The sequence below is a fragment of the Chaetodon auriga genome, chromosome 10 (assembly GCF_051107435.1).
Source record: "Chaetodon auriga isolate fChaAug3 chromosome 10, fChaAug3.hap1, whole genome shotgun sequence".
In the NCBI taxonomy this organism is placed as follows: Eukaryota; Metazoa; Chordata; class Actinopteri; order Chaetodontiformes; family Chaetodontidae; genus Chaetodon; species Chaetodon auriga.
Window position 1 is genome coordinate 21,142,698 of NC_135083.1, and position 23,642 is coordinate 21,166,339.

At 42.2% G+C, this 23,642-nt stretch overlaps 1 protein-coding gene across 2 annotated transcripts; it reads right to left on the reverse strand.

Moving 5' to 3' along the window:
• Window positions 1-1,682: 1,682 nt before the first annotated feature.
• On the reverse strand, window positions 1,683-20,259 carry dennd2c (DENN/MADD domain containing 2C). Of its 2 annotated transcripts, none has more exons than XM_076741995.1 (19): window positions 19,992-20,259; window positions 15,864-16,974; window positions 13,937-14,061; window positions 13,108-13,202; window positions 12,825-12,983; window positions 11,869-11,947; window positions 11,553-11,597; window positions 10,300-10,487; window positions 9,661-9,770; window positions 8,870-8,939; window positions 8,177-8,254; window positions 7,622-7,762; window positions 6,992-7,140; window positions 5,078-5,255; window positions 4,820-4,861; window positions 4,054-4,162; window positions 3,488-3,730; window positions 2,658-2,744; window positions 1,683-2,582 (listed from the first exon to the last, which is right to left on the reverse strand). In XM_076741995.1, the coding sequence occupies exons 2-19, from the start codon at window positions 16,748-16,750 to the stop codon at window positions 2,551-2,553; spliced, it is 2,817 nt and encodes a 938-aa protein (XP_076598110.1). In that variant the 5' UTR covers window positions 16,751-16,974; window positions 19,992-20,259; the 3' UTR covers window positions 1,683-2,550. The 2 variants fall into 2 exon arrangements, with proteins under 2 accessions (XP_076598110.1, XP_076598111.1); XM_076741996.1 differs by having other exon boundaries at window positions 1,707-2,582; window positions 10,300-10,484.
• Between the last annotated feature and the right edge of the window lie 3,383 nt (window positions 20,260-23,642).

Sequence of the window (23,642 nt, forward strand, 5' to 3'; positions counted from 1 at the left end):
AAATGTTGATGCATAAGAATGCAAACGTGCTTTTGGTGCACCTGACTGAAACTCATCTCTGCTGGTCCTTTTCTGGCACTGGAAGCATATGGAGACAGTGCCCCCATGTGGTCATGGTGGTGACATACACGCGTGACATTGCACGGGTGCTCTCCTATGCAATTAAATTACAGTTAGTGCCTCAGAAGAACACAGAGCTCTGCCCCCTGTGCCTTTCCAACGAGCTCCAGCAGTCTCAGTGCACCTTAGTGAGAGCTGGCCCTGACTGTAGTGGGCCTCTGAGCAGAGGAAGTGCAGCCAGAGAGGAAGTTGTGCCTGAGAGGCTCAGAAAAGGGAAAAAGAAGTTCCTCTTTAAGAAGAACCTGTTCTGCCAGAATCCCTGGCCGTTGCTCTGTCAGGGTGTGTCCTGCAATCAATACACCCGCTCTCTGGAGGACTGACTCTGTGCAGAAGCTACTTTCAAGCTGAATTATTCAGGTGACTCTGTTTCAGACCCCACATCAGACATAATGAGTGAGGTGAGAGGTCAGAGGTACATGCTGAAGAGCTCGTTTACATAATGTGCCTTTAGGAGTTCATTTGCAGTGAACATTGTGCACGTGTTCTGGATTTTTCTAAGACATAATGTTTCCTTAAGTGGAAACGGATGATGGGAAATTCAGAAGAAATCTTGCATGTCATCATAGGCCAATTAAAAGAGCAAAATTAAACTTTTTCTAGCCAGTCGATGCATAAATACAAACATTTTTACTTGCTTGTAACAGTGAAATATGTATACGACATTTCCTTCATTGCAAAACTGAGGGAAACCTGGAAATAGAAAAAGGATATTCCTCTGACTGCCTGATCCTCAAAACACACCCAGGCACAAGTAACTTCAAATTATGGCATCAAGATTAAATCTCCATGCTGAAGGAATCCAGACAATCGTGCATCAGCTTGATTGAAACAACAGAATATGTTTTTCAGACTGTTTGTATTTCTTTCAATAGACTAAAAATACACCCAGCAGTCAGTGTGACCTTTGAAAGGAGAGGCTCACAGTTTCAAAGTCTGTCTTAACACAATAGTTAAGCATCCATATGAACACCCAAACAGGTTTTGCTTGCTGTAATTATTCTTCCTGGTTATACTGGCTGTGATGAAATCCCTGAATTAAGTGACGTGGGATGAGATCCACAGTCCTGCTGCTGTGCAAAAAATCTATACAAAGCTTCACCTGAAGCTAATACAAAGCTTCAGTCTGCACAATGAGCTGAATTATTTGAATATCTTCCAAAATTCCCTCTTTGTTGCTACGCCACTTGCACTGAGACTCAGCAGGGAAATGCACTTCTACATTAACAAGCTTCAATATTCGCTATTAGCATCTGACTATTGCTTTGAGACAGACTTAAACATTTGTGATCTCATCCTTTAGTAGACAAAATAATCACTAAAATGATCATCAATCCAGACCCTTTTCGACACCATGCTATTGAGTAACTATGAAATAATATATAATAGTACTTACTCAGATATATGCTCAATTTAAAGCAGATGCTATTTATAGTAACCAATACACAGCTATATGACTTCCAGTACAAATGCTTAACCTAATGTTCTTACACTTATGCAGGGTACTGTGCAACCCGGTTTCCAAGGCATCTGCATCATAAAAAAAGCAGAGTCATACATCAGTTACTGTCCTTGGGAACCCATTTATTTAAAAAGTATGGAGGACACACCATGCCTTAATACAAAAATATTCCAAATACTGTACACTGATTCTCAACATTGTGCAAAATGTAAAAAAAAATATATTTACAATTCCAGTTAACAAAGAGGAAGTAAAGGAGAGAATGTAAATACTCATTTCGATGAGGTTTAACCTGGAGTCTAAACACTTTGAAATGTTCTGATCAGAGTTCATCAACTTCTACTTATTCTGAAATTCAAAGAAACAGAAACACAGTAAACTAAAGGTTTTTACAGTTTGTGCTGAAGGGAAGGCAACATGGATAACGTTATTCTACATTAAAATTCACAAAAACATGCATCGGGTTGGAGCCATACACATTATCTTCAGCTGGAAAGTCCTTGTGAGATTGAAATGTAGCATTGGAGCTGCACTTACTGTGAAATGCACACCATGTGTGACAGAGCTGAGTCTAAATATGAGAGTCTTGCAAGTAAACACGTTTCCAGTCAAAATCAAAGAGCAAATAGTTACAACCGTCCACGTTCTGGTTGATAACTGAGGTTACGTAGCTGGAATGTTTTTTGTACTCTTCCACAGACACAGTGCCTCGTCCTCAAGGCTTCATCAGACAACGCTACAACAGAAATATAAGAACTGTTTCCAGTTTTCATCAAATAAGAAATGCACCGCTCTCAGACACACACACACACACGGCTATAAGACGAGTCAAGTCCTCTCAAATCCAAACTCTTCATCGCCCCATTCACAGAAAGACTCTCGTCCACATTCATTTCCTCAGATGGTCCAACAGCAGCAAGTGTTTTTAATTCCAAAGTCTTTGATTTAAAAGCCGGGGTGTTGGTCTTTTCTCACTTAATTTGCAGGAGCTTCATCTTGCTTCCTAAAAGGAGAAAGTCCATTAGCTGTTGAAAATGAACCTTCGACAGAGAGCATTTGAGGGCAGAACAACACGTACCCAGGCCTTTGAGAAACTTGTTCACACCGCTCGGCTCCGGCTCAGGGTATGAATCCAGATACTCGGCCACTCGGACCTCAAAGAGACCTGGGAAACAGAATTGTACCACATTATAGATTCACTTCAACAAAGTTTACATTCTCCATGCAACACGGTTCATCGTTCTGCTATTTTCACACACAAAGATTCATCTTCTTAACCGTGTTTTACAGTCAGTGCCTGCTCATTTAACTGAAGTCATATGTCTGGTTTCATATGATTCAATTACAGACCAGCTTTGATCCATTTAACAGACTGTTATGGGGAAGCATCTGACTCGTTTCTGACTTCAATCTCGTTGATGATATGAAATATGTTGTTCACGAACATCACAGGAAGCATCGGCGCTACACTTCAAGCTTCCAGCTCTGATTTTACACTGGCTGATTTTTATTATTTGCTCACAATTGAACATTTTCCATTTCTTTTTTTTCTTTTGTTATACGCACAAATTTTGTTTGCACAGCGTTACGGGAATATTAAAAACTAGGGTCATCTGAGGTGGCGGTGAAATCTAATCTCAAGGTATCAAAAATTCAAGTAAAAAGCTTCATCCAAGTGTTGTCTGAAGAGCAGCATCGTTGGATGTGTATTTTTCTTTTTCTTGCTCTTTCATCATAAAGAACAGTAGATCTACTCTGTCAGAAGTGTCTGTCAGAGTTGCTGTGCATCTCCAAGTGTTTGTTTTGCCCTCTCAGAACTCATATCAGTGAAAATAGTCCCTATTAGAAGATATAACTAGCTGTTTCATGAAGTCACAGAAGAAAAAAGAAATACTGCTACACAATTACCTCTTCCTCCTCCCTTGCGCAGCTCTTTGTCCTGAATGAAGCCGGCAAACATCTGAGTGTCCATGAAGAGCTGCAGGAACTGGCGGACTCCGCGGGAGGGGTGGGATTTGCGGAAGTTGTCGCGCTGGAGCTCCCTGCTTCCGCTGGACGACTCGACCATGTGGAGAGGATAGTGGCCCACCAGCTCCACGAAGAACCGCACGAAACCCTCCGACACCAGAGAGCTCAGGTCAGCCTGACGACCTGGATGTGCCACATTTTAGAAGAAAACAAAGAGGTTAATAACAGACAGTAACAGTAAGATTAACAGACTTGCTACAAAGTCTGAGACATGTTAAAAGGCTTCTGTTAACTTACTGACTTAATACTGAAACGTCTTTTTTGTGGTGGACAAATTGATGTATTGCAGCTCATGATCAATGCGGAATAAACTGAAGACTTTGCAGCAGTAGTGTAATCTTCTTTATCACTATAATCAAGAGGAAAATGGAACTCCATCTGTGGCGATACAGCCACTGTGAGGGCTTTATAAACAGCAACCAAAGACAGACAGCATCTTGTTATACCTCCACATCTGTCTCCATCCTCCTGGCTCAGGATACCCTCCCTCTCCTCCAGGATCTGTTGCAGAGCCGCCTGCAGTTTACTGGGCAGGATGCAGTCTTCGTCGCCCAGCTGTCACATCAAAGGGAAGGTCAACAGCAGTCACATGGTGCCATTTACGAACATTCATCTCAACTGCCTGGCACAACGTCAAAGCACTAGAGGAAGTCTGTTAGTATTTGGACAATGAACCAGAGACTGTCTAAAGAGCACACCTACAGACTACACTGTGTCAAAGATTCTTTAGCGCTTGATTCAAACAATGATCATGTTACTACTGAGGAGGGAAGCAATTAAAGCTCCGCATAACACACAGCCAACATTGAAGTGGCAAGTCAACCACTGCTTATCCCATTAGCTCATAGTTAATAGGGAAAGAGATTGTGCCTGAAGATTAAGCTCACTAAATGAAACGTCAAATTGGGACAAACATAAACACAACACAAAAAAAAAAAAAAGCTAACACGTTTATAATGAGCCGAACAGGCTGAGTTAGCACTGTTGACTGACACACCTGCTGCAAACAATCAGCTGCAAACAGCCTTCATGACTCGTCTCTGCTCTGGGATTACATCTTCTGTACCTCTGCAGCACTTGTGGGTGGAACGCAATTCTCTCTGTCACCCTCGAAACATTCCGTATGCAAACAAAAGACAAGTGTAGGCAAAGCTGTCTTTCCCGCTGGGACCGCACCTATCATTCCCACTCTATACTGCTGTGTGTACACACCTGAACAACAAACTTGTCTGCGCACAGATCCACTATGAGCACCTGGGGAGAGAGCAGGAAGAAAGAACGACAGTTAGTGACAGCAAGATTTCATAATAGGAGTCGTAAAGCGGTCGGGTGAGTCTCTTCGGGGTGTTTCTCCACCACTGTTCACGCACAGTGGATGCACCTGTATGTGCCACTGTGGAGATCTGACTGGTTCTGGATTATTTATGGTATGCACAGACAGAGAGAAAGACAAGCCTAATTCTGACCCACCTCCTCGATGGGCAGCTCCAGCAGCTGTGGAAGGCAGGGCGCCAGCACCCCTATGAGGAATGGGGTGGGGGAGCAGCTGATGTCCAGCATGCTGGCTGGTAGCACAGGTATGAAGGTGTGCTGCCAGGTGAAGGGGTACAGCAGCGCCAGCACTGCATGGCCACACCGAGACAACACGCTGCAGTGAACGGGCGAGAACAGAGAGGATTAAACACAAAAACGCCATCAGTTCTCACGCAGATCACATGACACAAATGTAACAATCACAGCGGCGGTGTGAGAGCTTTCAGTAGTTGTGTATCAAATAATTGTCCCAAGAGGCGACTGATCTATGGCAATACTCTAAGTGATGTAAATGCTACTAACATTTCTGCTGACACTCTCCCTTTACAGCCACTTGCTTACATGCTCCTGCTATATATACAGACTCCTGCTATTTTTAATAACTTTAAGCCAATTTCTCATCTCCATTTCCTCTCCGAACTCTTTGAACATTTAATATACAATCAATTGAGAGATAACTGTTCGACACTGCTGATCATAATATTTCGCTTAGACCAGTTTATCCACACTGTGCATCTCCTTGCTGTCAGGCACTGGTGGGGAACGTCTGGCCTTTTTCAAAAATATAAAAGCAATTACTTTTTTTCTGCCATACAAGGAAAACGAAACATAAAAAAGTAGACTAATTTATCCTACCGGGTGGTTGTGAATGAAACACACACATCGCAGTTACATCATATTGATGACACGCGATAATCATGGCGATTGTCAAGAGCTGTCTAGACTATGAAGTGTCCTCATGGTGGACATCACCAAGTAGCTCTCAGAGCTGAACCTCAAGCTCCAGCAGCTTCTCAGCTCTCTGCTTTCAAATATTAAATCATTTGCAGTGAAATTAAAGCTGTGGCGAGTGCAGCTGGAGAGAGATTTCCTTCTCTGCAAAAACCAAGGCCTGCTGTGACATCTAAATATACTGACGTGCAATGCTCCTTCAGGCATTTAGCAATTGGCTCGAGGCCACGAAAAATCAACAAAAGGAACTGAATATTTCCTACAGCGTTTAATGAAGAACCAGCTGAAGCTCCTGACAACTGACAGCACAAAATCACTGAGCTGCAAAGCAACAACAAGCTTAAAGTTAGAAACCCTCTGTTCAAGCTCTAGAAACTGTATGCACCTCCTGAGGATTTCCATTCTGAGGAGACCCTGTACTGAAATTTGCATCTGTGTTTGGGGCGACATACTACTGTGACCAGTTCTTTCCAAAAGTGACTCACAAAAATTTGGTTCTGCTCAAAACTGACTCACCCAAACCTGGAAAACAAGCTGCGAGTAGCACCATCATCACCACTACCATGTGACCTCAGACAGCTCACAGAGAGCAGTCCCAGCTATCGCTCTGAGGTCAGTGTGATAGAATGTGTTCAATAATAGTGCTCAATAATTTTGTATGGACCTCGAAGGATGTTGTAAAAATATAAATGGCCCTTGAGAGGACAAAGGTTCCCCATCTCCTGCTGTAAGGTACGGCACCCCTCAAAGCTATGACCCAATCTAGTATTTACAGTTACTGTCAAATTTTATGTTTATTATTCAACTAAGAAATGTCCTGCTAAATAATAACCAAATGTACTTGTGTGTAGGAGTCTGGCCTGGGTCCAGACCTATTGTTGTGTCCCCTAGAGTCCACTGAGACACTTTAAGTGATATTGGGCTGTACAAATGAACCTGACTTGACTTGCCAGGGTTGGGACTCTGCCATAGCTTAGCAATGAGGCCAAGGTACACACAGATAACTGAAGCTGGCTCTGGGCCTGTATGATACAAGGCATCAAAAGGGAGTCGAATTTTATATATACACATATATATATATAATAAGTCCTGTGGAGTTTTGTGTTCCCCCAGCCGTACCTGAGTTTGTCAGCAATGAAGATGACCCTCCTCTCAAGCAGAATGGAGGCAAACACCTGCAGGAGTTTACTGACACTCAGACACTGCAGCAAACTGTCAAAGTCCACATGCTCCAGCCTGGAGTCCACCGGTCGACACAAAGTTAGTACCTGCCAAAGCAACAGGAGCACCCGGAGTCAGGCTAAGTGCAAATACAGCGTTTCAACTTGTTTACACTAGTTGTTCCAGACTGTTGGATGAACACCTGAGGCCTGTAGGTTAAGCAAAAACGGGCCCTTCAGATACATCCATATGAATGTTGCTCGACATGGATTTAATCAGGCTCTTCAGCAGTTTCTTCAGAGCCGTCTGCTTGCTGAAACAGGAGAAAGCAGTGATTTTGCAACATTTTTATTTTTATGGGAAGGGTCATTTATTCTGACTCTATAAGTGGTAATGACCAAATTGATTACTGTTGACTGTTATAATATAAATAGCTGTCCCAACGTGAACCCTTCCAAGCTGAAATAGCAGCCCCTTATTGTTTACACTGATAACCTCCCACTCTGAGTCACTCTGAGTCTACAGAAAGGAGCGGTTAGGAGGAACAAAACTACTAATTAACATTTCCTCTTTTGGTTTCAGGGTTACCTCATTCCCAGAGCCAGGGAGGAAGCTCTTAATGGTGACTGTGCGTCCAGGGGCTGGAAACGGGGCCTCCATCACGCTACGCATAAAAGGGTAAACCAGCGCTGGGGAAATCTCCCTGCGCCTCTCCACCTCCTCCAAAATCTGCGCCAACAGAGCCAGACAAATCAGTGTGTGTCCTGAAGGTACCAGAGTTGATTAAACTCTTAACAATAGAACAGAGGCAAGATGCAGCTCCGCGAGTAAATGCATTTTTCCTCCCAGCCACATTCACGCTTACTGTTTGTAAATTTCACTTGGCCAACTGGGAAAATGGGTGGGACACAGCAACATGCATACAATTTCTTTTTTTGAAAAACACACCCAGGGATTGCTCAGGATCATCTTCCAGTGTAGCCTCATTCCATCCTAATGCATAAAAGGAGTTTGAAGGGAGCAGCTTTGACACACTTCAAGAGGATTAACACTGAACTTTAGCAAATCCAGCTCCTTTCATCTCCCTATAAAGGCTTCTCTCTGCAGAAACAAGGGTGCAGATGCGTTGAATAGGTAACTTACCTTTGCAAACAGGTTGAAACAGCCCAGTTTGCTGACAATACAGTGCACCTCCGGAAGCCTCTTCCCTTTTCCACTGGGCTGAAAGACAAAATCAGTCTGGTATGTCATAAAGCATGTAACAAGAGAGATGTCTACAGTTATAAAACACATCAAATACAAACATTTCACTAAATAATACAGGTTTAATTACATTTTCCATGACAGATTTGTCAAAAGTCGAAACTCCACCCACGTTTATGACAAATAGATGGATGGATCTGAGCTTATCTATCAACAAAGCAAGACATAAATCTTTCCACAGTCCACACTAAAGATAGAATAAACACAACAGAACATAGTTAGAGAGCGCTTAACACGATAACCACAGCATGTTTAAAATAATAACAAAAATAAACAGAAACTCAATAGAAAAGGCAGATATACCACATAATGTCAACCTAAAAAGAAGAGTGTTTTCAAAAGTGTCTTAAAAGGGTCTAAAAGCAGCTTTCCTTGAGAGGCAGAAGTAAGGGGGAAATTATGAAATTCTTCGTGCTCTCTGTCATCGATTCAGAAGTGGTTTATGGTCTGTGTACTGATTCACATCCCCTCAGAGATGTTGAGTAAGCACATGCGGGCTCCCATGTCATCACACACACACATACACACATTTGTGCTTGAGCCAATGATTCAGAGGCACACATCCACACTCACCAAGATCTTACGGCAGTAACAAAACCAGCGGCTGCCGTCCTCTCCGGTCAGCACGAAGGAGAAGGTCTCACTGCGGACATCGATACACAGGAGATGATTTTTAAATGATTCCACTTGTCTGCCTAAAAACACGTCACCATAATTGTAAACGTCCATAAATTCTTGCATTAAAACTGAAAAAAGAGGCTGAAAAACATCTTGAGGGAATTACTTCATAAATAAAAAAACAATTGAAACAATGCGGTAGATTAATGCCAGGACTGTTGAGTCTGCAGAGGTATAAAGACAGAGCATATAAAAAGTCAGTAAATAGACAGATATCCCTTGTGTTTATTTGCAATACCACAGACAGTGAGGCAGTGGAAGCAGAGATCATAACCCACATTACAACAATGAACCATACCCAGTAGAAAAAAATAAAGAATGCCCAATGCCCCTTAGCACTCAGAGATTTAATTAGATCAGTTGAAACTTTAATTATCCCTGTGGGGAATTTGAATTGTTGCAGAGGCAATTTGTGGGTTACAGCTGACAGCTGCTGATATAAATAGGAAGGGAGGAAATGGGGGGTATTAAACACAATATAACTGATAATTAGGGTGCTCCAACTTCACTAAATACTGTAAATGAAAGAAAAGTTTGACAATATTTGTTAGAACACATGAAAGGTGTGCATGTCAACAAAAGGAAACGCACACAAAGGAAATGAATGGAAGACAAAAAAAACAGTACAGCAGAATACAGTTCGCATTATTCCACTGTCAGTAATTAGCATTATTGCATGTCCTGACCTTGGCATGTGGGAGGAGGGTTTCCAGTCCTGTGAGTCGGGGAAGCAGAACTTGGGAATGACTCTGAGCTGATCCTCAGCCTCTCGGGAGAGCCGGGATGACTTCTCAAACTAAAGCACAAGGACTCCAGTTACAGCAACCAAGGGGAAATCAGTGATCATTTAACTGCATTCTAATATAAATTAATATAAATTATGTTAATTTGAAAAAATTAAGAATTACTTAATTGTGAGGTTTATGTGTCTTGAGCATTTTTACATAACCACTTATTCTAAATCACCATTAAATAACAATTAGTATCTTCCACTATAGATGCCTGAGAAGAAACCTTTTCTTCAAACGACCATATTTTAACAAGACTTTAAAATCACTAAAATCTAAATAAAAATGTCTATGGAACAACAAAAAAACAACTTGCATATATGAAAGCTCTTCAGTAAACCTGGGAATTCCACTTAGGATTCCTCATCATTTAAGATAAGAATAAATTTCCTTTAATTTTGCCAAACACAGCTATATTTTGGACATTAAATTGTCCTAATCGCACAGAATACCATTCACTTTAAGCACTATGATCAAAGTACAGTCACGTCCTCTGTCTAGAAGAAGGGTGCAGTGATGTTAAAGGCTCCTTCTAACCATTTTGGGGAACTGCTGCGTGATTTCAGGCGAGTAGGTGTTTCCTGGGGAGCCTTTTCTCAGCGACACCACCACGAAGATCTGGAAAAGCTGCTGCTGCTGCAGCTGGATCAGATCTCTCTCCAGGGTGCGGTAGCCAGGCCGGCGTTTCAGTGTAGACTGAATGTAAACTGATCTCCTGGAGCCTGCTGGACACCACACGAGGACACTACATGGTCATGCTTGTCCTGGGACGTATCCCATCCGGCACACTGGAGCAATATGATCATTTTAAATATCCATATACAGTTAAACTGTGCAGTTAACTCTCACTACACAGGATCCAAGACGATGGTCATGGATAACTGGTAGGCTGTGTCTCATGGCAGTGCGATTAGTTTTTTTAGAGTTTCGCAGTGTTAAAACATTTCCCATAAGCCTCACTGTTAACACTTGCAGAGAGGATGTTGCTTGGATGTTGTTTTATTTGACTTTTTTTTTTTTGAGGAGGCTCAACAGAAGCTACAGTTGCCAAGCGTGGCTTTAGGGATGACAGCGTTGGTACGGGCTGATATATCTTGAAAAATACTTGACAAATAATTTGAGGGCCTGAGCTGATGCTTTGTGTTAACTGCTAATTCGCAAATGTTACCATGCAAACACACTAAACTACGAAAGTGAGCATGGTAAATATTTCCTAGTAAACATCCACATGTTATCGTTTTCATTCTGTGCACGTTGGCCTGCTAACTTTAGCATTTAGCTAAAAGCACCGCCGTGGCTAAGTACAGCCTCCCAAAGCTGCTGACATAGCTGCAGACTCTTGAATCAATCATTTAGTCTTTGAAATATTTTACAATTTTGAAAAAAGCCCCTCTCAATTTCCCAGAGAACAAGTCAGCATTTTACAACCCAAATTTACAATGTTATTAAACAGAGAAAAGCAGCAGATGCTCACATTTGACAAGCTGAAGCAAGCGAGTGTTTAGCATTCTTGACAAATGACTTAAACAGTTAATGAAATTTTCTGTGGACTATTGTTTCAGCTCTAGTCTTGATATCTCTATCATTGATAATCAGCTGCATCGTGGTCCCATTATGCCTGATTGAACAGAAACATGTCACATGGCCGGCATTAACGGGCACAAAGAACGGAATAAATTCTCCACAGATGCTATGAATTTTTCATGTTTCGATACAGCACTAAACTTCAACCTGAAAACCTGACTTAACATGAAAGGGACATGACAGACATATTAACTCTATGGTGATACCTTTGGTGTTGTCCTCTGGGTCACTCTCTGTCCCGCTGGTCTCCTCTGTTGATATGAGCAAGAGATTAGGGAGAAGCAGGGGAATGGAAAAGACTTGAGGAGCCATAATCAGATGCAGACAGTCAGCCTTTGTTTCATAATCAGCGGCTTCGCCTACTGCAGCTGGCCTTGTGTGTACCATCAAAAGCTGGGTATTTCCAACAAGAGTCTCAACTTAATCTTATTGAAGTGTTGATGTGGGTGACATTTGGGCGTCTGTGACACCGTGTGTGTGTGTGTGTGTGTGTGTGTGTGAGTGAGTGTGAGTGTGTGTTACCTCGCACTGAGACTCCCTGGTTCTTTACTCTCTTTCTCCCTCGCTTGTCGTCAAAGATGGTCTCAATCTTGTTGACGTACTGCGCGGTAGAACACACACAGGTACTTGTCAGGGCCGTAATTTCACAGCCATTAGAGAATCATGATTACAGGGAATCATGATATAACAGCCGCTAAGCACATGATTATATTATAGATTTTCAGCATGTTTTTTTTTTTTTTTTTTTTTAGCCTTACATTCCTGCATTCTTCTGTTTATGTCCTGACAGAACACAGCTGAATATCTGATAGTGGACTCAAGCTGACTGAGGCCCCGTGTTAATACACCAACCGAGCTCAACAGAGAAACAGGCACATACAGGAAGCTGAAAATTATCTTTATGAGGACACACGACACACAGCCAGACAGCGTAAGGAAAGAAACTCCAATGTCCCAACTAAGATAAAGATACTTTATCTTTAAGAGCAATAGTGTTCTTATTATTACCGTTATTGCTATTTCAAAGTTACATAATACTAAATACATAGATGTGCAACAATGCCAATACCATCCAAAAATAAACTTGATTGGCATTTGTCAAACCTGCTGGTCATGTGGGTGTCATGTGGCTTTAGAAGCTGTAATCCTTTTCTAGTCATCGCCTTCACAGATGCGATATGTCAACGTTACTGTACCTCATCGTTAAAGTTCCTCCCCACTGTCCGTTCTCCTTTCACTGCCATGAGTCGTTTGTTTGAGTGAATGTGTTCTGTCTGAATTTTCATGAGGCATTCATACACATTACGCTCCCACTATCTGTCTCTTTCAGCGTCCTCTCCTTCCTGCTTAACGAGTCACTGCCCCTTTCTTTTCTTTCCAACATAACACATGATTCATCCGTCAACAGAGGACACACCACATTGTTGGCCTACGTATACCTCAGTCAGTGTGAAAACGAATGACAAGATGCTATTTACCTGAGGCGTCCTCTGTGTTTTTTGAGTGCTTGCGCGTCGTGGTGCAGCTGGTTTGGGAGTGTCAGCCAGGGCTGGGGGTTTGGATGCCGTTAAGGTTTGGAGCTTCTTCCTCTCCACCTTTCCAGCGTAGCCTTGCAATGTTTGGGGTTTATTTGGCAGCTGGAAGACAAGAACTGTGGAGTTATCACTTGGTTTTTAGATGATCGCATGGTATCATCTAATACTTCCTTCTTCCTCCCTTAGAGTCTCAGGTTAAAGGCAGGGATCATTCAACTTCCATTACCTTTGGGGTGTGAGACCTTGCAATAGGGAGGCACATGGGAGATAGCTTGACATCCTCATAGGGGTTATCTCTGGTCACTGTGGTCTCTGGTTCACCTGGGGGAAGACAGAGTGATGGGAGAGATAAGCTCTGTGTTGTGGGAGTGTTGGATTACGTAGCAGTGGTCTCTGTAGCGCATTCCAACGCCTCCGCTCCTCAGTGAAAGTAGAAAGGTAACTGTAAATTTGCTTGTAAACATGCATAAAGTCCTGTGAGCAGGGTTAGCGCCAGCACTATTTTGGCCATGTGCACTATTGCACAAGATCGTCTCGTGTAAACAGCTGAGATAACAGCACACACTCTCTTGTCACAAGCCAAAAATTCAGTTTCCCCTGTCTGCGCGTCAACACAGCAGAGTTCCTGGAAGGAGGTTTCCAAAAGCTCCATTTTCTGTGACCAAAACTGCATTTGTGTGGGGGCGAAAGGCCAAAACACACAGAAAAAGCAGTGCTTTGAAAAGTATGCGTGGACTAGGAATTAGTATAAAAACAAATGAGTTTCCACCACAAAGCTGGAGCATTTTCCATATTAATCCTCCCTGATTTGATGTGTTTTGATGTTAGTTTCTTTCAAGTGGCCCTAGGAATAAAAAGGCCGCAAAAGGTTATATATTACCTCTATGCATGAGTGTTAACTGGTACACTGGAACAGAAGTAGCTAGCTACTTATCTACATTTCAAAAACCTGCAACATGTATAATCTTACGAACATCAGTACCAGGTATCAGATCTGTACACTGAACCAATGACTCAATAGTACTTATAGCTTCCTGTTTTTGAGTTCCACTTACAAACAATGTCCTCGTAAATATTGTCATCAGAGTAGGCATGGTAAAGGCCTGACTGCCTGGCCTCGCCTCCCAGGGTGCCTTGCTTCGCTGTCAGACGTGCCGCATCCTCGTACTCGAAGGATTTCCTGTGGCAGGGAAGGGAAGACAGTGAGAAAGAGGGGTCCTGGCTGCTGTCCTAAAGATAGCCATCATCCTATTGTCCACTCTATTGGCTTATGTTTGGTCAGCGTCCCACCACAACAGTCCTTATGTTGATATCAAAGACAGCAGGACAGAGAGAGTGTGCTAAACTGTCATGACAGGAAATGACTGAGCATATGGTACAAACATTGTAAGAGAAAAAAAAATGAGGAAAAAAGAGTATGACAGGATTTAGACAGAGATAGCAGTTGGTAAAATGAGAACGTCAGCTGACAGAGAAAATTAGGTCACTGTGCAACGAAGTTTGCTCCTCTGAAAGCCTTAAAATGGAGACACAGCTTTAATCAATGACTTGATTTAAGTTCCTGTTGTAATACACCTGATCTATCTGGCTCAGTGCTGAAACAGAGACTGTTAGATGATTCATGTTTAGTATGGTGTAATACTTAATGAAGGTATTTCATAACATACAAGAATGAATGACAGCTATTAGCTTCCTCTGAAACTGGTAAACAAGGAGCCCTGTGGAACTATACTACCTGTGTGCAGACACAGCGGGAAGTTATTGGCAAAAAAAAAAAAAAAAAAAAATGGATTACAGCTGAATAAGTGTAATGGCAAAACTGCACCACTGTTAGGGGTTTTAAAGGTCTGTTTTGTCTATATTTAAGGGCACAGCTAATACAATATAGCTTACATTAGCAAGTAGCAGTAGTAGCAAAAGAGGTAACTTTTTTCCAAACAACAGCTGTGGCCACAGTAGTTACATAATAATGGCATATAGAATTCCACCATCATTTCCCAGGATTGTTGCTTTAAAAACATTATTATTAGGAGCAGTGTTGCCAGATTGGGCTTTTTTTTTTTGCGCTGGACAGCTTTTCTTTTGGGTTGGTGAAAATTGTTTTGGCCAGCTTGTATGCTAGCTCCAACTACTATGATTGAGATTGACATCATAACTAATGACCAACAAAAAAAAAAACAAACAAGACACAGACAATTTGAATTTATTACAAGTGAGCTGATTGTTTTTCTTTTTGGATGATCATTCAGTCATAGTTCTGTGATTAAGACTTGGAAAAGTTTCCATCTGTTCATTTAAGTGAAGACTTGTAAGAGTAATGCAATGTTACCCAAAAGACTTAGTATTTTTGTTATTGTAACCATGGTTTTGGGTTTGCCTAATTATACCAATACAGTTTTCTTCTCGCACTCATTTTCAGTACTCCTGATGAGTCAGCACCTCCTGGACGGTGTTTCAATGATAATGAACATGACAGCTACAGAGAACTACATTATTAGAAGTCATGTCAGCTAATAAGTCCTGAGCTGAATGAGCACATGGGTTACACAGTTATCTTGTTGTCATGTCTTGTTTTGCTTGGCTGTCAGTCAGACAGGGAGAGCGAGCGTGAGAGTGTGTGTGCGTGCCTGCGGATGATGACCCTGGACCCCGTAGCTGCCGAGGAACTAGGCCACGTCCAGACAAAAGAGAACAATGCTGCCAGACATCATGTGACATCACACCTGGACCCCAGCCAGCAATTAGGCTCAGTACCCTCCCCAAAACTGCCCTAAAAACACTGTGAACACACTGATATTCAATATACACCACGGAGTGTTTCAGCCAGTCCAAAACAGAGAACATTTTCACAAAACATGAGTGTCCTTATTCTACCAGCAGGAGCTGTTTTCTTCAAACACATGTCAGATCAAATACACCACACCACAAAATCCAACTCCCTTCTCAATTTTCTAAAAGATCTTAAGAGTTATTTGTACTCACCTGTTCTTTTTATGCCTTGAAAGCCCATTAGTCTTTGCTACCGGACATGGAGGAGGTGGGAAGCTAGGTGGGTGTGCTACCCTCCTGCTCCTCACGTTGGAGTGGGATGTGTTATGAGGGGATCTGCTGTCCCATTGCACTGCGCTCCTTGCGTTATTGTTGTTGGTTCCCCGGTACTGGAATGTCCGCTGAGGTTTGGGAGGAGCCTGAGCGTCACCTGAGGAGTCCCTGCCTTTCTCCCAGAGCAGTCTGTCCCCCTCAAGCTTACGCCAGAAACCCCGCGAAGTGTAGAAGTTTCCGGCTGGCATTTTGTCTTCTTGGTCGTCGGTTGATAGAGGTAGAGGTTTAGAAACTACTTCCACATCCAAGATGCGATCTGTTTTTTGGTCGCCATTCGCAGCAAAGATTTGTTCACCTGTAGAATTAGCAGTATTCTCCATTTTAGGAGAGGCAATTATTTGTGCTGCAAGTGGTTTATTTCCTGGAGCTGTGGTTGAGAATTCTGTGGAACATTTCTGCAGAGGTTCTGACTTCCTATCAACCACACCAAGCTCAACTTGTGCTGGGCATTCTCGAAAATCTAAGCTCTTAGCTTTTGAGAGGCTAGCTTTTGTGTGAAGCCCCCCTCTGGATCCGCCGTTGCCCAGGACATCTCCAGACAGACTTCGGGACACTGTCGGCGGGTGCGCTTTCACCACAGCATCCTGGCTGCTGCCCTGCTGACTGCGACCTTCCCACTGGGAGATCTTCTCCCTGATGTTAATGCCCTGCTCATGAGAAGGGGGCCTCCCTGGCTGGCGGCCCTGCCAAGCCACGGTGGCCCCTTTCTGCAAGCGATCAACCTCACCACCCCCTCGCCTGCCCTGCTCCAGCCTCAGAGCCAGCATGTTGGGAGGGGGCAAGTCTCAGCTCACCCTCAGCTCTCCATTGGTGAATGCATCAGGGATTTGCTCACAAAGACGGACAGGAAAAACCATGTAGTCTGTTCTCAATTAATCCAAAAATGATAAGTAAAAACAGGAGGTTTATGGTAACCGTTTCCTTTATGACTTTACACGTCGTCCTGAGCTAGCAGTGCGTCATTTCCCCCTTGTCTCCTTTTGTAAACACCCTAAAAAAAAAAAAAGACAAGACACAAAAAATTACTCATCAATCACTGCACTTAAAAACAAGTCCAGACAGCACACCATGGGGTCAAAGAGGCAGCGCAGGAGGACACAGTTACTTCTGAAACGGCACAGATACGAAACAGTCCACGATTTGTAGGCAGGAACAGAGAGAAGGTCAGGAAGGACAGTCTCCTGTCAAGGTTGGTTTCCAAAAATAAATCCAGAAAGAATAAGAAAAGACAGGAACAAGGTTACCGCAGACTTCTGCTGCTGTGTGTCTGTGTCTTGAGCCTTCCCAACCCTCCTCTAGCCCCAGGGAAATTCTGTCGTCTCTGTAGCTGTCATTCTTAACTGCATAGTTGGCCAAACTATGAAATGCCAATGATACACCAAAGCATTAAATCTAATTTAGCCTTCTTGCAAAGATGTCTTGCAGACGACTGGGAAGAATGTGCATTTTAAGTGCTTTCAAAGAGCTTGAGAGGCAAGAAAACACGTTAATCTCAAGGCATACATAAAGAGCTAGAGACAATTAGGAGTATGATGGAAAATGCTTTAACCACACCTGTCTACACAGAGGAATAAAACCTCCTAAAGTGGTTGAGCTATTTATCAGATGCATGATTAAACATGGGGAGACAGGACTACAGACTCTAATTAACGGATGATGTGAATAGGAATGTCTATGGTATAGCGCTATAACCTACGGTCATGCTCCCTCCGTTGCTATCAAACTCCAAGATTTGATGTAAAGTTCTGCAACAGCATCCACCCTGACTCATATTCACTGGGTCGACATCAATGCAGTCACTGTACACTCTTGAACAGCAGCTCCTGGCTCGCTGGAACCAAACCATTTGGCCACGTTGCACATTAGGACCGAGGCAGAGAGAATGTGGAGAAGGGGAGACATGGTAAAATTCCACTGCACAGCTCATGATCATAATAACTCTATGAGCTGCATTCCTGCAGAGCTGTACGAGAGGGGGGTCGGGGAATAAATTTAACTAGAGACAGTCGGTCAGTCAGTCTTGCAAGTGACGCCTTTGTTTGTTTCAGATGTATGCGTGCAGTGGAATGCTGCTCGGTCATTGCCAGACCAAGAGATGACAATGCGACTCCCAAACTGACCCACTTGTATTATTTGTCTGTGTGCGGTATGTTGTACAGGAAGGCATGAGTTGCGCTTCCTGAGCTGCAGGAAGAAGGATCAGCAGAATGTCCATAATTATGGTGCTGAGAGATTTGCACCCAGTTGCAACCACTGATTTGAGCTATGTTTAGATCATCTATATTCAAACCCTGTGATGGTAATCAAACATTGCCTTTGAAATGCAGTAAATCCAGAAATATACCAGCTACTAGCTGGTTACAGTAAGCAAACAAAACCGTCAGCTCCCCCTTTCCCATGGCATACAATGAAAATCAAATGCTACTGCCAGTGAGGCAAACCATGAGGTGCTGCTGCAATATCAAATGACAAAGCCAGAGGCATGAGTCAAACTGAACTTCACGGATGTGCATGAAGCTGTCAGCTCTGCAGAGGTATCCTTGTATTTACTAGTGAAACTCACTGACTCACCTATGTAGAAACCAGACAGGGACCCAAGAAGCCAAAATACCCCGTCATCACTTGGCAGCTAAATTAAAGCTAATTGCACCTTCAAAACCACCACAAAACGCCCTCCCGAAGAAGTGCGGCATGACACAACATGTTGTAGGTGAGGTATTGTACGACTGTGGTTCACCATCAACAGTGACAGTTAAAGCTATAATAAAGGAAAAATGTGGGGTTGCTAAATGCCAGCATTAAAGGACACGGCAAGACGAAGTGCCATAAAACGACTGATCCATCACCAGCCACCAGAGCAGCTTGTTTGCACACAGACATTCATTTTGACGGTGGAACTTCCATCATTTGGTAGCATTTGTTGTCAGTGGCTGTGGATAACTGTGTGCTGTGAAACCGTCTCCAAATTCTCTCATAGACTCAGCTACAATATCAATAATTTATTAATACTTAGTGAAATTCTCATGCAAGTGATGAGCTTCAGCTCAAACTGAATGCAAATGAATTCATTAATAGCGTTGCTGGTGTTGATTTGACCCTTTTCTCTGAGGGGATTAGCAGAATTTACATCTCAGATCCCTTTGGTTATAGTCAGATATTCATTCATTCAGCTGTTTTTCCTAAATTTGGCAAAAGCTGCAGAGGATTTGAATAGAGTAGCTATCCTCTCTGCATTAAGGCGCTATGACCTCAGCTAACTCTGCCCGGAAAGGCTCGATGTTCACAGTCAATGACTTCACTGCAGTAAAACTGGGATGGATGCAGGAGGAGAGAGAAAAAAATTGTCTTACGCCCAGTTTCGCTGAAGTACCCGCATTCTCTGTTGCATAAAGAAAACATGTTGCCCAACTCCCTTCAAAACATCAACAAATGAATAACCTTCTTCTTCGTTTCAGAGCCTCACTTGAATGGAAGTCAAATTCAATCCGTCCTCTGACTCATGAAGATGTGATTCTGTAAGTCGGCCTGAACAAAAGGCCGAAATAACCTAAAGCAGCCAGCAGGTTAAACGCCTCGAGCTGAGTGTCGGAGGAGCAATAACGTTACAGAGATAACATTTTCCTGAAGTGTACCTCTGAGGGGTTTACTGTACTGAAAAGCAGCGTAAATAACTTAGTCGAAGCGGACTTGAACAGGACTTGACTCAGAACTATGCTTGATATTGATATTAATACATATCTATATTTATCGATAATGAAGTCAGTTTTAACTCTCAATATTTTCAAGAGTTTAACGTTGAATTTTCATTACAAGTGGTTGCAACTTGCACATTTTTGCGGACAGCGACTGTGTAACGTTGAAATACTGAAACAGTTTACTCATTTAACGTGAACTAGCTAACGTTAACTTAACATTAGGAGACAGACAGCTAGTTGGAGAAGTTGTGTGATGTTGGGACAGGGTAGCACACGGTAGATATATAAACTAGATACATGTGTTGTGACTTACCTCTTATAGTGGCCAAACTCATGCTCTTTCCTCATTTTCCTTTGGATAAAATGAAAAACACAAATAAAATCCGCTCGTTCGCATCGTTGTATCTGGAGAAGTTAGCAGTCTGGATAAATTCAGGCTACCGTTAGGGTTCACAGAGGGTTAATGGTAACTTCTTACAAAACAAACTCTTAGAAGCAATGAAAACGTGTCCCCTGTACTAATAACTGTACACAACAACAAAGAAGTAGCGAAAGACAAGAGAAAAGTAAAGCAGAACACTCCTCGCCCTCCCTCTCAGGACAGTTAATGTCAAGTTATCCAGAAAATATATGACTTCCGGTTACAACTTCCAAAATAAAATCCTAAAATGGCCACCGTAAATAACGTCTTTATCCTTCGTTATCCTGTTACAGATTTTAAAGTCAAATAAAGGCATTCAAAACTGCAGATGGCGCTATGTCATTCTGGTTTAGTATCTTAAATAGTGATTTTTCTATACACGCAAATGACCTAGGATGAGGAGGTCTGAACAGGTGAGTAGGGGAGTTGAAGTGGGTGAGGTCACAGACAGTGTGGCCTCCAGTACATTACATTCAGTGTCAATGAACAGTAAAACAGATGAAAGTCAAAACTCAGTGCTAAAATTAATTATTTTTGTTCATGAAGTCTCATCAAGAAAAAGAAACACAATGACTGTGCATGTAACAGTGTATAAATCATTATCTGTTGAATAAAATTCATTTTATTTTTAATAATATCATAAGTGTGTGTCAGATCACTCCTCTGGCTGCCTGCCTGCAGCGTGCTGTACTCAGCTGAAGAAAACTACAGCAGGCATCATTCATTTAGACTACACACTTAAAAATTTGAAAAGGCTGCCCTGCAGTCCCTGCTGTAGTCAGTCTGAGGGCACGACCAAAAAAGTTTGACAGCAATCAGTATTTAATGCTTTATTAGCCTATAAGTAGTTTCTAAGACAGGATTTGGGATTTGGGACAACTGCTAGTAATTCAGGGCTGTTGAGAATTTTTCACATTTGGAAAAGAAGAAAATGTGTGAATTCCAATCTACTGCACCAGAATCAGCAGATGATACAGGCTTGATGCATTCAATATTCAATTCAATTCAATTCAATATTCCTTTATTTGTCCCGCGAGGGGAAATTCCAGTTTGTTTGTTTTTTGTTTTTGTTTTTTTTTGTTTTTTCAATGCATTAATTATGTAGTAGCTTAATGATTAATTGCTGCATATGTACCAGTTGCAGGTAGGTCTACATCAACATCGTTGGAGGTGGTCAGTGATAGTTGGTGGATATGAATACTGATTTCCTTTTAATTGTTTGTCTTATTTTTTAGAGAGATATGCAATTCCAAGTAGGTACTAATACAGTATCTGTCTTATTCATAACTTAGCTCCACCAATTCTCTAGGCAATCGATTAACTTCCGGTTTTACTCTGGGTGTTTCTGTGGAGCTTGACGCAGCCGTAGCTGTGAGAAAGTTTGGTTGAATCCTCCCGATCCAAGAGGGAAGACGTCATCACATCAACTGCTGCAGCTGTCAACCATGAACAAATACTGTTGTCTTCAAGCGTCCTGGGAAATATAGACACTCTGTTATGAGCCGCACCTGCGCGACTCCACGAGTCAGTCAGTGTGACTCGGACTTTATTTTCACTTATCACGAGATGTGTGGGTGTTTCGTTGTTGGTGCAGCAAAGTGAAGGACAGAAAAACGGTGTGAAAACACATTATTTAAGTAATGTGCCCATCCATTTTTTTCCCCAAACAATCTAATAAATGTCGATTTTGCAGCAGGTGACATTTATCCCCAGAAATCTGACACTCACTTAAAGAATCTGTATGGTGGAACAGACTCTCAGCATACTCTGCATGTTTGTTGAGTTATTTCAGACAAACCATGGGCCACAAAACTATGGGCTAAACAGGGTACTTGTCTTGAACCCCCATGACTTCCAAATGGATCCCTGATCCAGGGATGGATCTTCTGTCCAGGTAAAATAAATGCTGACCTTGTCAGTTGTGATGTTCCATAATATGAGGGGTGTCAGGAAATAGCAGCCATCGTGGACAGTCTGTCAACAACTAATGGTAAAAGTGATGCATTGTGCAACAGCTCTGACTAATAACTTCATTAAATTTGCATGTCTTAAATTTCTTATGTCTGATTTCAAAAGTTCAAAAGACGTATAATTTCAATTGTGATCATTTATAATCATATAGGACTGAGTCTAAATTATAATAGTATTATAATTCTACAGGATTGTAGGTTTACTTGTCTTCTTTGAAAATGCTGTGTGCTTTTTCATTAAATTTACTGCTTTTAAAGAAGTTTGCCTCATGCCTTTAATTTCTAGATATAGCCTTTTCCAAGAGATACATTTAACTAGTTACTTCAATACCGATTATCGTCCAAAAAAAGGAGAGATTTTTATAAAATCCACCTGGACTCCACCATGAAAGGGACAGACAGAGAGAAACATGGAGGGGACAGAACAAACAAGAGATTAGTAAGATCAATACAAAGTACAGCGCATATCTACCGACACATTTATTATATTAGTCATTCAAGGAAATATTAATTGTGTCACTGTGAATGTTATCTCTGTTGTATCTTCTGGCTTTGGCAATACAGCTCTGAGGCCTTCAACCTAATTGATCCAATGACCTCACTAGTCTATTATTATAGCACTGGTATGGCACCTATTCATTAACCATAACCAATTATGCTTTGATCAATTTATGGTAGTCAAGTAGTCTGAAACAGTTCAGAACAGCAAACTCTTTAGCATTCATGAGTAACAAAAGAACAGAGGGCTTATCTATGTCTTCACATACATACTTCATTTGCTTGCTTAGCTTCTCAACTTTAAATGTGCCATTAAGTTTCACTGAGGCCATGTGCTTTTTCCCTTCAACTTTTTGTTTGTCTTCACACCTCTGCACAATCAGTTTCTTTATTTCCGTTCTTCCCAGACTTGATTGGACACACGTGTATTATGCAGATAAAAACAAAACCACAACCGTTGGTCTATCCAGTTATTTTCCCATGAGTGGTTTTGAGCACATATATATCAGGTCACAATGGAAGAGACCTCCTAAGGTGGTGGAGAATGACCGAGCCAAAATCCTGTGAGACCTACAGATCTAGATCCACAAGATGGTGGTGGCTGACCAACCAGACATCGTGCTGTTAGACAAACAACAGAAGAGGGCAGTGGTGATAGACGTGGCGATCCCGAGCGGCAGCAACATCAAGAAGACGGAACACGAGAAGTTCAGAAAACACCAAGGGCTGAAAGAGAAGATGTGGAGAGCAAAGGCAACAGTGGTACCAGTGTAATCAGAGCACTGGGGGCACTGACCCACAAACTGGGAGAGTGGCAGGTTCCAGGAACAACATCAGAGGTCTCTGTCCAGAAGAGCACAGTCCTAGGAACAGTTAAGAAACAGCAGAACCCTCAAACTCCCAGGATGGGAGAGGAGAGAACCCGAGCTTGAAGGGCAAGAGGGGATCAAATACATATAGATTACTGTGTATTGCATAAGGTTTATATGTAATAAAACATAAATTGTTAGAGCTCTAATGAGCTGAGACAGCATCATCCTACCAATTTACGTGAAGCTGACAAATTTCTACAACA